Source organism: Mesoplodon mirus, assembly GCF_964341445.2.
Source record: "Mesoplodon mirus genome assembly, chromosome: 5".
Classification (NCBI taxonomy): domain Eukaryota; kingdom Metazoa; phylum Chordata; class Mammalia; order Artiodactyla; family Ziphiidae; genus Mesoplodon; species Mesoplodon mirus.
In genome coordinates this window covers 111723941-111742186 of record NC_138980.1, presented here as the reverse complement: position 1 = coordinate 111742186, position 18246 = coordinate 111723941, and the positions used below count along the sequence as shown (strand labels likewise).

The 18246-nt window shown below is 35.5% G+C and overlaps 1 protein-coding gene across 1 annotated transcript in view; it reads left to right on the top strand.

The window, feature by feature from the left end:
* The window catches only part of ADGRV1 (adhesion G protein-coupled receptor V1), a gene marked incomplete at its 5' end in the record, with an annotated part of 528497 nt that overhangs the window by 57523 nt on the left and 452728 nt on the right, over positions 1–18246 (top strand). Inside the window, 5 exons of the mRNA XM_082623775.1 lie at positions 2800–2976; positions 6593–6773; positions 7762–7964; positions 15282–15411; positions 18051–18131. Of these exons, the coding sequence (XP_082479901.1) occupies positions 2800–2976; positions 6593–6773; positions 7762–7964; positions 15282–15411; positions 18051–18131 (772 nt within the window). The remainder of the gene's footprint in view (positions 1–2799; positions 2977–6592; positions 6774–7761; positions 7965–15281; positions 15412–18050; positions 18132–18246) is intronic.

The following is an 18246-nucleotide window of genomic DNA, read 5'->3' as shown; positions in this document are numbered from 1 at the left end:
ATATGATAATCCCTAGTTGCATGCATGTTGCTGCAGATGGCATTATTTTGTTCTTTTTATGACTGAGTAGTATTCTATTGTATATATGTACCACATCTTCCTTATCCATTCATCTCTCAATGGACACTTAGGTTGTTTCCATATCTTGGCTATTGTGAATAGTGCTTCTATGAACATAGGGCTGCATGTATCTTTTTTTTTTTACAACTTTATTGAGTATAATTACTTCACAGTGGTGTGTTAGTTTCTGCTTTATAACAAAGTGAATCAGTTATACATATACATCTGTTCCCATATCCCTTCCCTCTTGCATCTCCCTCCCTCCCACCCTCCCTATCCCAGCCCTCCATGCATGTATCTTTTTGAATTAGAGTCTTCTCTGGGTATATGCCCAGGAGTGGGATTGCTGGATCGTATGGTAATTCTATTTTTAGTTTTCTGAGGAACCTCCATACTGTTTTCCATAGTGGCTGCACCAACCTAATTCCCACTAATAGTGTAGGAGGGTTCCCTTTTCTCAACACCCTCTCCAGTACTTGTTATTTGTAGACTTTTTAATGATGGCCATTCTGACTGGTGTAAGGTGGTACCTCATTGTAGTTTTGATTTTCATTTCTCTAATAATTAGCGATGTTGAGCATCTTTTCATGTGCCTACTGGCCATTTGTATGCCGCCTTTGGAGAAATGTCTGTAAAGGTTTTCTGCCCATTTTTTGATTGTTTTTTTTTTGTTGTTGAGTTACATGAGCTGTTTAGAAATACCAGTTTTTAAATTGAACTATAGTTGATTTAAAATATTGTGTTAGTTTCACGTGTACAGCAAAGTGATTCAGTTATACACACGCATGCACATATATATGTGTATTCTTTTTCAGATTCTTTTTCATTACAGGTTATTACAAGATATTGAATATAGTTTTCTGTGCTATACAGTAAATCCTTGTTTATTTTACATGTAGTGGTGTGTATCTGTTAATCCCAAAGTCCTAATTTATCCTTCCCCCCTTTCCCCTTTGGTAACCATAAGTTTGTTTTCTATGTCTGTGAGTCTGTTTCTGTTTTGTAAGTAAGCTTATTTGTATTATTTTTTAAATTCCACATATAAGTGATAGCAAATATTTGTTTTTCTCTGTCTGCCTTCACTTAGTATGATAATCTCTAGGTCCATCCATATTGCTGCAAACGGCAATATTTCATTCTTCTTTGTGGCTGAGTAATATTCCATTGTGTGTGTGTGTGTGTGTGCGTGTGTGTGTGTATTATACGACATCACCTGAAGCAGCTGGCCTAGTGCAGCAATGGGATTGCCTGTTAAAGACTCAGCCAAAGTGCCAGCTCAGGGACAACATCTTGAAGTGTTGGGGTTTTGTGCTCCAGGATCCAGCATGTGTGCCCAATGGCTGATAGCTAATTCCGTGCCCCCGGTAATTAGATCACATGGGCTCAGGAAGCAAGAGGTAGAAGTGAGACTCTTAACTCTGTCACCCCCAGTGACCCACTGTCAGAATTTGTGTTTCCTGTTCCCATGTTATAAGTTCCACTGGATTAGAAGTTCTGGTTGGACCTGGAGATGGAACATTTCCATCAGGAGACAGACTGAAGGTTCTTTTGAACAACCATAGGGTCATTTTGGGCTTCCTAGGCTCTCAGAGGAGCAGACAAAGGAGTTATATTGCCCCAGGGGTCCTTGATCTTGTGTATTCTGAGGCAGTAGGGTTTCTGCTGCATTTTGGAGTAGGAATGCTGATGCTCAGTGAAACTCAAAGGATTTACTGGAACAACTCCTGGTGCTTCCATGCTCATTGATAACTGTTTTGACTGTTGCCTGTTTGCAGACAAATTTCAAATCTGTTCTTTCTAGCTCTGATGTTGGCACCAAAATAGCTCTATTTAATGCTGATCAGAGGTGCTTATGATTGATGTGAAAAGTAGAGAATGACCTTATATATATTAAGATTTGTATTTTGAGCTCTATTTATTCAGTTTTAGTTCTTTTTTCTATGAATTTTATGTTAGATACTATAAAAATAGAAATGAGAGATGGAGAATTTAAGAATAGGAAGACCTATTCTCAAAGATATTCCAATTTCCCGCTCCATGTAATTTCTAAACATTATCTTAAATTATGTAAATAAAAATACCTTTCACACGAAAAATGCACACACATGTATGTATACATATGTATATGTATATATGTCAGAAATAGCAAAAAGATATTAAGCATGATATCAGTGCCCTCCTTTACCTGACTGTTGTCTCCCCACCAGGAGTTTCTCCAGGCTGTCCCCACTGGATAGTTTATACCACCCGCAAAATGATTTCACCAAATCCACTCGATTACTTCTTGTGTCTGTGCCTAGAAAGTTCTCCCTGATGTCATGTTCCACTGTTTACACCCAACTTTTTGTGCTGAACTCATCATAAAATCATGAGTTTGTTTTCCTCTTTAGACTTACCCAGATAAAGGATTGTGCTTTTTTAAAAAAAATCGTTTGAAGCCATAGCATCTAGCATAGTGGCTGATACACAAGAGGTTTCAATGAATGAATTACATGTGTAGTTAATTAATTATTATTGTTTCTGCTTTTATTTATCCCTTTAAAGGAATGAGTGGAAAAACCAATGATTGTAAATACTTTTTAGCAGTCAAAAATATATCCGGAGGAATGTAGAGGCCACCTTAGAGAGGTAGAAAGTTATAGAATTAAGTTTATGGTAAAAGGATTTCAGGAAAGCCTTGTAATTTTATCACTGATTTGAATTGGTGTATACTTATGAAGAACTTATGTTCAATTTCAGATTGCAGAGGAGGGATCCACCATTTCATGTGTGGTGGAGCGAACCAGAGGAGCTCTGGACTATGTGCATGTTTTTTACACCATCTCACAGATCGAATCTGATGGTGTTAATTACCTTGTTGATGATTTTGCTAATGCCAGTGGAACTATCACATTCCTTCCTTGGCAGAGATCAGAGGTAAACTCTACCTTCTCTGTTTCTTTGAAAGCCTCCTGGAAAGCTTTTCCTGATCTGTTTGTTCTGTAATTTATTTGCAGCTTCCTGCTTTTTTAAGCAATTTAGAATATTTAGACAATTAGTTATATATCATGGCATAAAATATTTTTGTATTTATTTCTGCAGTGAAAAATTAAGGATGTTAAATAATGTTGGTTATATCTGTTCTTTAATCTCAATATAATAAAAGTGGTATAGCTTGAAGATTTATCATTGTGGGTTTTTGGTTATTACTGATAAAATGAGAAACTGCAGAATTCTTAATGGTACTCTTCTGGTCAGCCAAGAGGAATTCCTAAAACTGTAATATTTTATTTTTAAATTTGGAAAAAATAGGTAATTTTTCTTTGTTTTGAAAGTACAAGCGATCACCAGTTTTATCAGAAGCTTTCCATGAATTGTTGTCTGATTTCTGAATAGATGCTCCAGAAATAAGTGACACTTACTGTAAGTGAAATTGGGATGAGACCTTCTCCTATATAAATTTTTGTTACATTCTAATATAAAATGTCTGATATGTTGGAATATTCATACCAGTATAATTTTTCTTTAGAAATGTAAATAGTTTATAGGTCATCAGGGATAAATAGTAAAATAACTTAAGACTTGCAAATATCTTTGAAGACATTTCTAAGGGACTTAGGCATTGATTGGATGAAAAAGATAAAATTAGGAAAAATTTAAAATATCCTTAAGATTTAAAGAGTTCAAGCTAAAGAAGAGTGATCAAATCTCTATAATTTGGGGTAAGAAGGAAACAAATAACTTACAACAGAAGTTCCCAATAGCAGTCTGTAAATAAGAGGCATGATAAATGTTTTACTGGTCTTTGGTAAAATGAGGAAAATTAGGACAATGAGTAAGTTTTCATAAGGCTGAAATTATTCCATTTAAAGGACTATAATTTATTCTGATCCTGTCTTTTTCACTTCTTTTTTGGATTTAAATTGCTATTTCTTTTATCAAGTAACAGTGATGATATGTGATAACTTTTTAATGTTCCCATTTGGAAAACAGAGTTGATCCTCAAAATTTTCCCCTGGAAAATTTACCCTCTATGAAATAAAAATATAACTGGGAGCCACTGTTTTATAAAGAGTATTCATATATATTTTGGAAGAGCTAAGAGTTAATAAAAGTTTGGTCAGGAAAATAGTCATAAACGCTCCTGTCAAGATTTATTTAAAATATTATATTCTGTCATTTTAAAATTTCTTTAAAACTAATTGACCTTTAAAGCAACAATAACATTGAATACGGGGGTTGGTTTATAGCGCTGTGCCTGCTGGATCTACACTAGCTTCTCAGTCTTACTAAGCCAGAGACTGGATACTGAGGTGCCTGCTGATGCTCCGTGACTATGCTTTACAGCACAGACAGCAGTCAGGTGACCTCCACTTTGCTATTGCCTTCCAGATGTCTGGGGAGTACATTTAATTAAATACACTTAAATCACATCTAGAAACCTAGCGGCAAGACAGTCTGGGAAGAGTGTGTGTGTGTGTGTGTGTGTGTGTGTGTGTGTGTGTGTGTGTGTGTGTGTGTGTGTGTGTGTGTGTGTGTTTTGCTACAGTACAGGAATGTATACTGGAAATGTGTTTTTCAAGTGTTTTTAAATGGCCCGTTAGTTATGAAATCAATTTAGTGAGTTATGAGAAAGATTTTCAAAAGAGAATAGAAAATAGCAGCGTATAACATATAGTAAAGGTAAATACTGTTTTGTGTACTGAGTCACCATGTGAGATACATTTATACCTTGATAGGGTCTTCAGTTTCAAACTCTTCATTTCACTAATTGAATTGAGCAAGTACTTTGGTATGCTTCAATACTTTAAAAATATTAATTGCTTCATTTTTAATGTATATCTTGATATTTTGGTATTGCTTTTCATAGCAACATTTGTCAGCTTACTTTCTAGGGGCAAGATATTTTAAATCTTCAGACCGCTATTGTTCCCTTTTAGTTCAAAAATAATGACAAGATTTGGGTAGAAGTGTCATTTTTATACTTTGAGCACATTGGCCATGCCATGTATTACTTTATTAATTAAAATTTTGATTAAAATGAACATTAAAACCAAATTCAGATTCTGTCTTGGGCCTACATTAAAAACTACATTAAAAAAAAAGTTCTTCAAATGCTTTTAGGCCTAATGACTAGTGTTTTGGAGATTGCATTTGGAGTTACAGTTTGTTTTCAGACTGTTGTCACCCTCCTTTCTGGAAGAAACCAGGAAATCATACATCATTCCTTCCTATCCCTCACTCCCAATGCTGAGTCTTTAAGGCCTTGGTCTTCTATTTCCAGAACAAATTAAAATCCATCCATTTTTCCTCATCTCCATTGTCACTGAATTAGTTCAGTACCTCATTAATTCTGGTCAGTCACCTCCTAACTCAGCACCTTGCGTCCTTTCTTGCTCTGTCCACTCTGTTTACATTCTGCCATGGTATTGATTCTAAAATGGAATTCTCATTTTGTCAGTCCCCTGCTTATGATTCTTCCATTTTCCTTTACTCTCTGTGGAATGAAGTTCATTTTTTTAATGATAGCATGAACGGTCCCTATGATCTTGACTCTTGTTTATCTGTCCAGACTTCTCTCCCACTCCAGCCTTAGTGGTCTAACTGTAGTTACCCAGGTGTCTTATTCTTTCATGCTGTTGTTTCTTTTACTTGCAATATCCTTCCTCATTATTACTCATAACTACAACTAATTCATTAAAACTTGCTTCAGACTTGTCTGTTGTAAAACCTTTACCAGATAGAGCTGATTGTTTTGTTCTCAGTTTACTTTGTACATAAGTCTATTATGACATTTTTGCATTGCATTTTAAATGTTTTTCCACAGATCTCTCTCCTACAGAAGACAGTGAGTCTCTTAGCAACTGGGGCCATTTCTAGCCCTGGCACATTGTAGATGTCAAAACATGCTTGTTCAGTTAATAAAAGAAGGTGGAATGGTTTTTTTCACTTCAAATTTTGACTTATATATTGTAGAGCATGGCTGAGTTATTGCTACTTCCTTTCCTAATGTTTTTTGAGCAGTTTGTGTATGCCAGACTTATAGGGCTCATTTTGGATCTGTTTTCTAGCATTTATTGTGGATCTGTTTTCTAGCATGCAGCTGCTAGGTATGTCAGGCTTTCCTTAGGCCAGAACTAGACACGGATACATTGTCCTTTCCTATTGCCTTACCACATTCTATCAGATAACGTGCAGTTCCTTAACCAGGAACTCTATACACGAGGTTGGTAATACCACCGTCTTTGGTACAAAGAATATATGATACTATATTGATATATCAATGTATAATATATGGTATGATATTAATACATGACTAGGATATTTTTATACAGAAAGTATTACTCCTCAGCACCCATTATTGATTAAAGAATTACTTTCTCAGATCTATCTCTCTCTTTCTCTCTCGCTCTCTATTTTTATGTCTAAGTTTGTGTAGAAATCTGTCATGTTAAAAAGTAACTTTGTTTGGCTGCTTTATTTTCTTCTGATAAGTGGCAAATAATTTCTACATGCCTCATTGCTTAATGCCTTTGGATTTTTATATTTATAGGTCCTGAATATTTATGTCCTTGATGATGATATTCCGGAGCTTGATGAGTATTTCCGTGTGACATTGGTTTCTGCGGTTCCTGGAGATGGGAAACTAGGTTCAACTCCCACCAGTGGTGCAAGCATAGACCCTGAAAAGGAAACAACAGATATCACCATCAAAGCTAGTGATCATCCATATGGTAACCAAGCCCTTTTGCAAGAATAATCCTCTCTTCTCTGGGTGTACTTGATCTCGCTAAGGGTTTAAGGGACTTCTGCAAATGATTGAAGTAGAACTCCTTCGGATGCTCTAACTTCCAAGCTCTTGGAACTTCTAAGCTGCCATTTTGAGGGACAGTGCTTGTGAAAAAAATATAGGGATCGATTTCTAAAGTTTAATAATATATTTTGAAAAGTATTTTTAAATGCAGGATTATTTTAAATGAAAAAAGTATTTTTATTCATGGTAATCAAATTTTTTTTAATTTTGAAAATTGTCCTACTGTGATATGTTAACACCTAATTGGAATACTTTGTAATTTATATTTTATTTAACTTCAAGAAGTAGCATTATCACTGTCTGTTTATATTAGTTTCTTTTTGTTTTAGGCTGAAAAGTGATAATTTTCTTAATTGAGGAACTATCATAGATGTCTGTCATAATAAGTTGAGACTGTTTTCTGCATTGAAAAGTAATAGTTCTTTTGTAGGAATAAAGCAAGACCATCCAATAAAAGATATGTGAAGGAAACCTGGGAAGTTCTTCAACTCTTATTTTCATACTTAAATTTTCAAAAAAGCGTGTTGCAAATCCTTTAGGGTGCCATTAATTTTGTTCTGCTATAAATTTAAGGATGAATTCTGGAGAGTCAAATATGAGTAAATGTTTGATAATAATATTTTAAAACTCCATCACTATTCTTTTTATTGATGCTTCCATTAAAAAAAGCTTTCTTTGGGTAGAGACAAGGAAAATTAGCACTTTAATTTTTAACATCCTGAAAACTTACTAACATATTCTGTCAAAAGCATGTTAGTCAAATCTTCACTCAAGTCTTTTCTAAATGAGAGCCCTCTGAATTTTATCCTGGTGATCAAAATAATTGTGTAAGATTGTTTCAAGTGAATAAGAGATTTTTCCACAGATAATTGGGGCAAGAATGCCCTGCTTCTCTTTGTATCTGCCAGGCTTGCTACAGTTCTCCACTGGACTGCCTCCCCAGCCTGAGGACACAATGACCCTGCCCGCAAGCAGTGTTCCACACATCACCGTGCAGGAGGAAGATGGAGAAGTTAGGTTGCTGGTCGTCCGTGCTCAAGGGCTTCTGGGGAGGGTTATGGCGGAATATAGAACAGTATCACTGACAGCATTCAGTCCTGAGGACTACCAGGTAAATCACTTAATCCTTTTGAAGCAGTATTTATGCTCATAAAACAGACCCAGTCCTCTTGGGGGTTTGGAAGGGACTTGGCACTGTACCTGGAACTTACTAAACAAGGAAAAGAAGCATTGATGGCTTTTTAGCCTTTAAATTTCTGTGAATTAAAGTATTTCAGTCCACTAAAGCCTGACACTTAAATAGCTGTCATATTGATTTCTCTTGTACCTTATATTTGTCATAGGCTTCATTTGTATTATTTATTTTAAGTTATAGGTTTTAATCATATATATTTAAAATTATGTTTCTTACACATTTTAAATCCTCTTGTCTGTGTCCACTGAACAACTCCAAAATTGTAAAAATATTATATGTCTATGTCATTTCAATTTTAATTTTTTTTTCTCCAAATGAGAACCAGTGTGGTACTGGCAAAAAAAACAAAACAAAACAAAACAAAAAACCTGGAATTTGAAACTGGGCAGAACTGGGTTTAAATTGACCTTCTAAATTTGTGGCCTTGGGAGACTCAGTCTTTCCTGACCTCAGTTTCCTTATTTGTAAGGGAGAGATAATATTTGCTGGGCTGGGCCACTCTGAGGATTGATGGCATTTTCAGTGTCACGTATAGTACATGGAACATATATAGTAACCCTCAATAACTGTTGCCTAGTTGTATTATCACCAATACTCATATTAAGTGAATGCTCATAATTTCTTCTCAGCTATACTTCTCAGGAAGTATTTTATATCCTTCAACATTTGTTTTCCCAAAGAATCTTTTTCCTTAAATTTAATATTAGTTTTCTTGATTTTCCTCTTATTCCTAATAAGACCTGTACAAGGGTGTAGTCTTCAGTAATTTGTACATACTTTTTCTCCCAAACCCCAGAAAACTTGGCTAATTGAATTCAATTAATTTTGGCTGTATTGCAGTTAGCAGAGTTTTCTTTGCTAACTGCAAGAAGATGATTTCTTCTTTCTCAAACGCTTTTATTGGGCAAGTTATATTTCTCTTGCCCTGACATTTATTTTGTCTTTAGTTTGGTATGTAGTATACTCCATAGGGCATCTCATCTCGGCTTAGTATTGTCTTCTCTGTGTTCTGTTAAAGAAATACTTTAGTCCTTATATTGATGGTCTTTTTAAAGTTTTTTTTAGCTTTATTGAGGTATAATTGACGAATAAAAATTATGTATATTTAAGATGTACAACTTAATATTTTGATACACATATGTATTGTGAAATGATTACCACAATAAGCTAATTAACATATCCATCACCTCACATAGATATAATTTTCTTTCCCTCCCTTCCTTCTTTCTTTCCTTCCTTCCTTTCTCTCTTTCTTTCAAGATGCTTAAAATCTACTTTCTTAGCAGATTTCAAGTGTACAATATAGTATTGCTCCAGAACTTACCTTGCATAACTGAAACTTTGCATCCGTTGATAACTTCTTATCTTCCCCTTCTTCCAGTTCCTGGCAAGCACCCTTCTAGTCTAGTTTCTGCTTCTATGAGTTTGACTGTTTTAGGTTCCACGTATTATTGGATCATGAAGTCTTTCTGTGTCTGGCTTGTTTTACTTAGCATGGTGTTCTTCAGGTTCGTCCCTGTTGTTGCATATGACAGGATTTCCTTTTTCTATTTTTTAAGGCTGAATAATATTCTGTTCTATCTATCTACTATCTAATTTTCTTCATCTGCTGAAAGACATTTAGGTTGTTTTAATATCTTGGCTACTGTGAATAGTGCTTCAGTGAACATGGGAATGCAGATATCTCTTCAACATAGTGAATTCATTTCCTTTGGATATATATCCAGGAATGGAATTACTAGATCATATGACGGTTCTGTTTTTAAGTTTTTGTGGACCCTCTGTGCCATTTTCTATAATTGCTATATGAATTTGCATTCCTACCAACAGTGTACAAGCATTTCCTTTTCTCCACATCCTTTCCAATACTTGTCATCTCTTGTCTTTTTAACAGTATTCCTTCTAACAGGTGTGAGGTGATATCTCATTGTGCTTTTGATTTGCATTTCCATGATGATTAGTGATGATTTGCACCTTTTCATATAGCTGTAGCCCATTTGTACGTCATCTTTTGAGAAATGTCTATTCAGGTCCTTTATTCATTAAAAAAATTTTAAAAAAATTTTATACGATTTTTAAAGGTTATGTTTCATTTACAGTTATTATAAAATATTGGCTATATTCTACATGTTGTACAGTACATCCTTGAGCCTATCTTACACCCCATAGTACCTCCCACTCCCTCAACACTACATTGCCTCACTACCCCACTGGTAACCATACTTTGTTCTCTATATCTGTGAGTCTGCTTCCTTTTTCTTTTCTTTTTTATTTATTTATCTATCTATCTATCTATCTATCTATCTATCTATTTATTTATTTATTTACGGTACGCGGGCCTCTCACTGCTGTGGCCTCTCTCGTTGTGGAGCACAGGCTCTGGACGCGCAGGCTCAGCGGCCACGGCTCACAGACCCAGCCACTCCGCGGCATGTGGGATCTTCCCGGACCGGGGCACGAACCCATGTCCCCTGCATCGGCAGGCAGACTCTCACCCACTGCGACACCAGGGAAGCCCCCTTTTTCTTATATTCACTAGTTTATAATGTTATTTAGATTCTACACATAGATAATTTCATACAGTGTTTGTCCTTCTCTGTCTGACTTATTTCACTTAGCATAATGCCCTCTAAATCCATCTGTGTTGCTACAGATGGCAAAATTTCATCCTTTTAATGGCTGAGTAATATTCCATTGTGTGTGTGTGTGTGTGTGTATGTGTGTACATATATATATATATATACATATATATATATATATATATATATATATATATACCATAATTTCTTTATCCATCCATCTGTTGATGGACACTTAGGTTGCTTTCATATCTTGGCAATTATAAATAATGCTGCTATGAACGTTGGGGTGCATGTGTCTTTTCAAATTAGTGTTTTGGGTTTTTTTTGGATATATATACTCAAGAATGGAATTGCTGTGTCATATGGTAGTTATATTTTTGGTTTTAGAGAAACCTCCATACTGTTTTCCACTGTGGCTGCACCAATTTACATTCTCACCAACAGTGTATGAGGCTTCCCTTTTCTCCACATCCTTGCCAACATTTGTTATTTGTGCTCTTTTTGATGATAGCCATTCTGACAGGTGTGAGATGATATCTCATTGTGGTTTTGATTTGTATTTCCCTGATGATTAGCTATGTTGAGCATCTTTTCATGTGCCTGTTGTCCATCTACATTTCCTCTTTGGAGAAATGTCTATTCAGTTCTTCTGCCCATTTTTTATTTGGGTTTTTTTGTTTTCATGTTGAGTTGTATGAACTCTTTATATATGTTGGATATTAATCCCTTGTTGGTCATATCATTTGCCAATATTTTCTCCCATTCAGTAGGTTGTCTTTACATTCTGTTGATGGTTTCCTTTGCTGTGCAAAAGCTTTGAAGTTTAATTAGGTCCCATTTGTTTACTTTTGCTTCCATTAGTCTATGTGTCTGTTTTTGTGCCAGTACCGTACTGTTTTGATTACTGTAGCTTTGTAGTCTACTATGAAGTCAGGGAGTTTGATTCCTCCAGCTCTGTCTTCAGGATTGTTTTGGCTATTCAGTCTTTTGTGTTTCATACAAATTTTAAAATTATTTGTTCTAGTTCTGTGAAAAATGACATTAAGGGACTTCCCTGGCAGTCCAGTGGTTAAAACTTCACCTTCCAATGCAGGGGGTGCAGGTTGATCCCTGGTTGGGGAGCTAAGATCCCACATGCCTCGTGGCCAAAAAACCAAAACTTAAAACAGAAGCAATATTGTAACAAATTCAATAAAGACTCTAAAAAAATGGTCCACATCAAAAAAAGCTTTAAAAAATGACATTAATATTTTGATAGGGATTGCATTGAATCTGTAGATTGCCTTGGGTAGTATGGTCATTTCAGCAATACTGATTCTTCTAATTTAAGAACACAGTATATCTTTCCATCTGTTTGTGTCGTCTTCAGTTTCTTTCATCATCATCGTATATTTTCGGAGTACAAGTCTTTTACTTCCTTAGGTAGGTTTAGTCCTAGGTATTTTATTCTTTTTGACGCTATTGTAAATGTGACTGTTTCCTTAATTTCTCTGATACTTTGTTGTTAATGTATAGAAATGCAACAGATTTCTGTATATTAATTTTGTATCCTGCAACTTTACCAGATTCATTGATGAGCTCTAGTAGTTTCCTGGTGGTCTCTTTAGGATTTTCTATGTATAGTACCATGTTGTCTGCAAACAGTGACAGTTTTCTTTCTTTCCAATTTGGATTCCTTTTATTTTTTTTCTTGTCTGACTGCTGTGTCTAGGACTTCCAATATTATGTTGAATTAAAGTGGCGAGAGTGGGTATCCTTGTCTTGTTCCTGATCTTAGAAGAAATGCTTTCAGCTTTTTACCATTGAGTATGTTGTTAGCTGTGGGTTTGTCATATATGGCCATCCCCAATCTCCAGTTGGATTATCATTTTCTTTAATAACTAAAACAAAATGAAAGAAACAAAAAAATCTATATATGTATCCTTCATGACTGTCAGAAAGCTAATACCCTTGGAGATGTTTCTGAGAATTTTCAGGCCATGGGTTGCAGAATGGATGTTGTGTTAGCAGGTATGAAAACAACATGAATCTCATTGTACATCTCTATTAGAGCTCTTGTGACCAGGTGCATTGTCAATGAGCAGTAATATTCTGAAAGGAATATTTTTTTCTGAGAAGTAGGTCTCCACAGTAGGCTTAAATATTTAGTAAACCATGTTGTTAACAGAAGTGCTGTCATCTAGGCTTTGTTGTTCCACTTACAGAGCACAGGTATAGTAGATTTAGCATAATTCTTAAGGGCCCTAGGATTTTTGGAATGGTAAATGAGCATTGGCTTCAACTTACAGTCACCAGCTGCATTATTAGCCCCTGATAAGAAAGTTAGCCTGTCTTTTGAGGCTTTGAATCCTGCCATTGAATTCTCCTGTCTAGTTATGAAAGTCCTAGATGGCGTTTTCTTCCAATATAACACTGTTTTAACTACATTGAAAATCTCTTGTTTAGTGCAGCTGCCTTCATTCATTATCTTAGCTAGATCTCCTGGATAACTTGCTGAAGCTTCTATGTCAGCACTTGGTGTTTCATCTTGTACTTATGTGTTATAGAGATGGCATCTTCCCATCAACCTTATGAACTAACCTCTGCTAGCTTCAAACTTTTCTTCTGCAGCTTCCTTACCTCTCTCAGCGTTTATGGATCTGAAGAGAGTTAGGGCCTTGCTGTGGATTAGGCTTTGGCCTAAGGGAATGTTGTGGCTGGTTTGATTTTCTATATAGCTACTAAAACTCTCCATATCATCAGTAAGGCTGTTTTGTTTTCTTATCATTCATGAGTTCACTGGAGTAGCACTTTTAATTTCCTTCAAGAACTTTTCCATTGCATTTAAAACTTAGCTAACTGTTTGGCTCAAGAGGTGTAGGTTTTGGCCTGTCTTGGCTTTTGACATGCCTTTCTTACTAAGCTTAATAATTATTTCTAGCTTCTGATTTAAAGTGAGAGACATGTGACTCTCCCTTCCACTTGAACACTTAGAGGTCATTGTAGGGTTACTGATCAGCCTAATTTCAATATTGTTGTATCTAAGGGAATAGGAGGCCCCAGAAGAGGGAGAGAGATGGGGGAATGGCTAGTCAGTGGAGCAGTCAGAGAGCACACACAATTATTAAATTAGCTGTCTTATATGGGTGTAGTTCCCTGTGCCCCAAAACAATTAAAATAGTAACATCAAAGATCACTGATCACAGATCACTGTTAACAAATATAACAATTAGGAAAAAGTTTGAAATATTGTGAGAATTACCAAAATGTGACACAGAGACAAGAAGTGAGGGAATGCTATTGGAAAACATGGAACCAATAAACTTGCTCTATGCAGGGTCGCTAAAACCTTTAATTTGTAAAAAATACAATATCTGCAAGGTGAAATAAGGCGAAGTGCAATGAAATAAGTTTTGCCTGTAGAAATTTGGAAGTTGGGAACATATACATGACATTAAAAGCCTAGAATATGGTAGCCTTGTCTAGAGATAGGGTCTAGAGGGAATCTGATGAAAAATAGTTTTTCCAGGTCCTAGGAGAATGTTAAAATTCAAAGAACACAAAGATGAGCTAAAAAGGTAGGAAAAATAGGAAATGTGGTATCACGGAATACCAGAGAGAGAGGGAGTGGCCAATTGTGTAAGATATTGCTAATGTCAAATAATATGGTTTCCTAAGACAGTCAAATGTTATTTCTGCTGTTAAGATTTGTAGAATTACTCCTTTGATGACTGCACTGTAGGCAGGGTTAATTACTTTTTTTGCTTGAGCTGCTGTGTGTCTTTTATAGCAGTTGTTTTCTATCCTGTGCTTAATACTCCTTAGGGAATGTTTTCATGGAGATACAGATATGATTTGGCTGTTTTTGAATCCCAAGCATCTAAAATGGTACAACGCACATACTATGTGTTTGAAAATATTGAAAAAAATTAGTAAGTGAGTGATTAAATGCATTGGTACTTGGGCTCCTCAGTTTAGCTTTAGGATCATTAATTGCTCCGCAGGATGAAATATAGTTGTCCACAAAAGCTAACCCTAGAAAAAATTTAAACATCTTTATTTATTCTCATGACTTGAGGGGGAAATGCTTATATTAGATAGTGGGAGAAAAAGGGCCTTAAGACTTTAAAAAACTACTTTTCTAGTAGCTATGAACTTTTCTGATGGGAGATTTGTATCGCGAATTGCAATTGTGATATAATCAAGGAAAGATTAATGCCCAGTGGATTGATACTTATCATTGCTATAGGGGAAATTTTTGGAATGAAAATACGATTATTATTATGCAGTGAGTATTTAAATTACTCAATGACATAAACCGAATAGTTCTCAATATACTTAATCAAAAGAATTCCATGCATCTCATTGACTTAATTCTTTAGGAATTTGTGGGTGTCACCTATTCAGATTTCTCATTTGCCTTAACAATTTTTTTTTGATGAATAGGAAAATAAGAGAGATAAAAATCCATCTGCTTTATTTAGTTTGAGGATATTTGTTTAGAATTCATATTGAACACTATTCATATCCACTTAAATGTTTTCAATTTTATATTTTACTTTATCTGTTTCAGTATTTATAACAATTTGGGATATAGTAAACATTCTTATTTTACACATTCACATACAGAATAATTATAATCTAATGGATAAATCTTTTATTTATATTTCAGGGTGTTGCTGGTACCTTAGAATTTCAACCAGGAGAAAGATTTAAGTACATTTCTGTTAACATCACTGATAATTCTATTCCTGAATTGGAAAAATCCTTTAAAGTTGAGTTGTTAAACTTGGAGGGAGGAGGTAAGACTCAAAAATGTCAAATATTTACTTGTACACTCACCATGGTGGTAGTAGATTCTATTAAGGAAATAGGTTCTTTTGAATTAACCTATTGTGCTGGTTTTCACCCTTTCATTACCCATTGGTCTTTTCCTAAAGTAGATGTGCTTTTACAATGAAATAATTTAATTATGCTGAATCACCAAATTATAGCTATCATTCAGAGTAGGTGCCTCTAAAATCACCTCTCTACCTTCTTCCTTATTTCAATTTTCACAGTAGCTCCTTTAGAGCTACCTCCAGCTGTAGAACAGGTCAAAGTTAATCTCTTTAGATAATCCATTATGAGGTGATTATCAATAAAACAGGTTAATAATACCTTACTCTCAATTCTGTAATGCCGAAAACTCTGATTATCACAGATTTTTGGAGTCAAAAATCCACTTTGTGGCAAAACTCATCTGTATTGAAGAGAGGCTACTTGTAATCTTTATTTATCCCACTTAGATTAACTATATACGTTTCTTTGCAGAAGTATCACTGTGTTTGATTATCAGGTGCTACTGGGGGTGTTACAGTACACATGAGATGTGTACCATATTACCTTTATAAATGTAAGAATTTGGGAGTTGGTATGGTATTCATCAGGTCAGTCTCTTCCATTACAAAAGCTGGTATTATTAGCTTATTATTATTTTTATGTTTTGATGAAGAAAGTCATAGTACTGAATAAGCCATCCAAAGGGAGAAATTGGGTAAGACAGAAATACTAAGATTGTCTTTTAGTATGCAGTGAGACTTTGGGGAAGTATGACAAAATTTTCCCATGTTTCCCTTCCTTGTTTTCCCAAAGCCCAGGTGGCAGCAAAGGAGGACAAGCCAGGGAAATGATTAAACAGCGCCACAGCTTGGCTGACTACATAAAACAGTGAAAGTATGCTGGACAGCCTGCTGGGCTGGTGTCATGTAACAATACCAGCTTTGCTTGTCTTCTAGAGACAAGTCCTTTCATTTCCAAATCATTATTTTCATGAAACGACTTCATTAATCAGAGGTCACTATAAAGTATTTGAAGAATCGTTCTTTGTATTACTTATAGCTAAAAATACTTGCGTAATAGAGAAACTGTTAGTGAGTATTACCTAATATTGATTAATAAGGAGCATCAAATATTCTTCAGAAATGATATTTGTGATCATAGTGATACTTGTGATTTTATATAGAAACTTCTATATCTCTAGAATATGCATCGTTATGTATTAATTGGGCATGAGTACTCATTTGAAAACCAGTCTTGCACCTTAAGTGGGCAATACTGGCAGAGAAGCTGATCCTCCCCCGCCCCCTTTGAGTGCGGATTGGAGGTAGAGGAATCTAGACGCTGGCCTCCATTCCTCCAGTCGTAGCTGGGACTGCCTAAGAGGTGAAATAGCTTGTAGAGCTAAATTCTTTTGAGGATCAAAGGAGAAACCCTTATTCCTCACTGTTTTGCCTATAATACTAATTCTACATATGATAGCCACCTGAGTAGATGTTTTATGCTAGCCAGGGTACATTGCTGTTAAATTTCACCCCTCTTCCTCACAACTTCTGGTTAATATGGAAGCCAAGCCATGCACTGGATAGTCCCTGAAATCCATTTTGCCTCTTATGTCTCTAAGATCATTTCAGGTTTTGAGTGCCATAAATTCTCATATATATCCCAGTCCTTTGGAGGGGAAACACAGAAGAGCAGGGCAGATCTTAGACTGGCCTGTCAATCAAGGATACTGGTAGAAGCACATAGGTGTGGATGTGGTCTTGCTACTCTTACTGCTTTTCCACTGCTGCCATCGCTGCCCTTCCTGTCTTCTTTGTTTTCAAATATTTGGCAAAATAATGGTTGGCTTGTGAGATGTAGTGGAAGTAAAGTTAGAATCATTTTCTCTTTATTATAGTCTTTATATATTGCCAGGGTACTTCATTTTCTACAATATTATTTATTTGATCTTTACAGTAGTTCTGCAAAAGGCAGCAGGCACGTTTCATAGGTGAGAAAAGTGAGGTACCAAGAGGTTTAGTGACTTGCTAAAGGTTTTACAACTGCTGTGTCTCACAGCCAGGGCTGAAGCCAAGGTTTTTAGGCTGCTTGTCCAGGGTTCTTTGAGAAATGTCAGTGGCAAAAGGGTGATCAAGCCTGAGAATGGTACATATGGTGGGAATTTAAGTGTGTGGTTGAAGGGAAATGTTAGATGCCTTTCCCTAATTTTGAATTGGTGGTTGTAAGTGGTAAGGTGACTGTCAAAGGTATATAGAACTAAGTGTAAGCTGATATGTGCACGCAGATGTTTAAAACATATTTAAAATGTTAAAAACAATTTACACTGTTGTAAAGTGAAAATTTAAAAATAAAACTAGTTAAATTGGCAGAAATGGGACATACCAATTACAGCCTACATGGAATATTTCCTGAAGCTATGAATGAAAGTTTTATGTATTGGTAGCTTGACTAATGTTATACTATTACCACCTAATATGTTGTTTTTTTTTGTTTTTTGAAGAATGCATGTCTAATATTACTGTATTTTCCTCTTTGCTGGATATGTTTTAAGAGCTCTCAATTTTCTCATTGTGTCAACGTGTGTTGCGTGGGTTGTGTCTCTGTGTTTCTCCTTGTGAAGTGACTGAACTCTTTAGGGTTGATGGCAGTGGTAGTGGTGATGGGGACATGGAATTCTTCCTTCCAGCTATTCACAAACGTGGTAAGCAGCTGTTCCAAGGCCCTTTACTATTCTACATTTTAACTTTTCTTTTTAGAGACAAGAAAATTAACCATTTATTGATACCTACTACATGCAGGTCCTTTATGTATTTCAT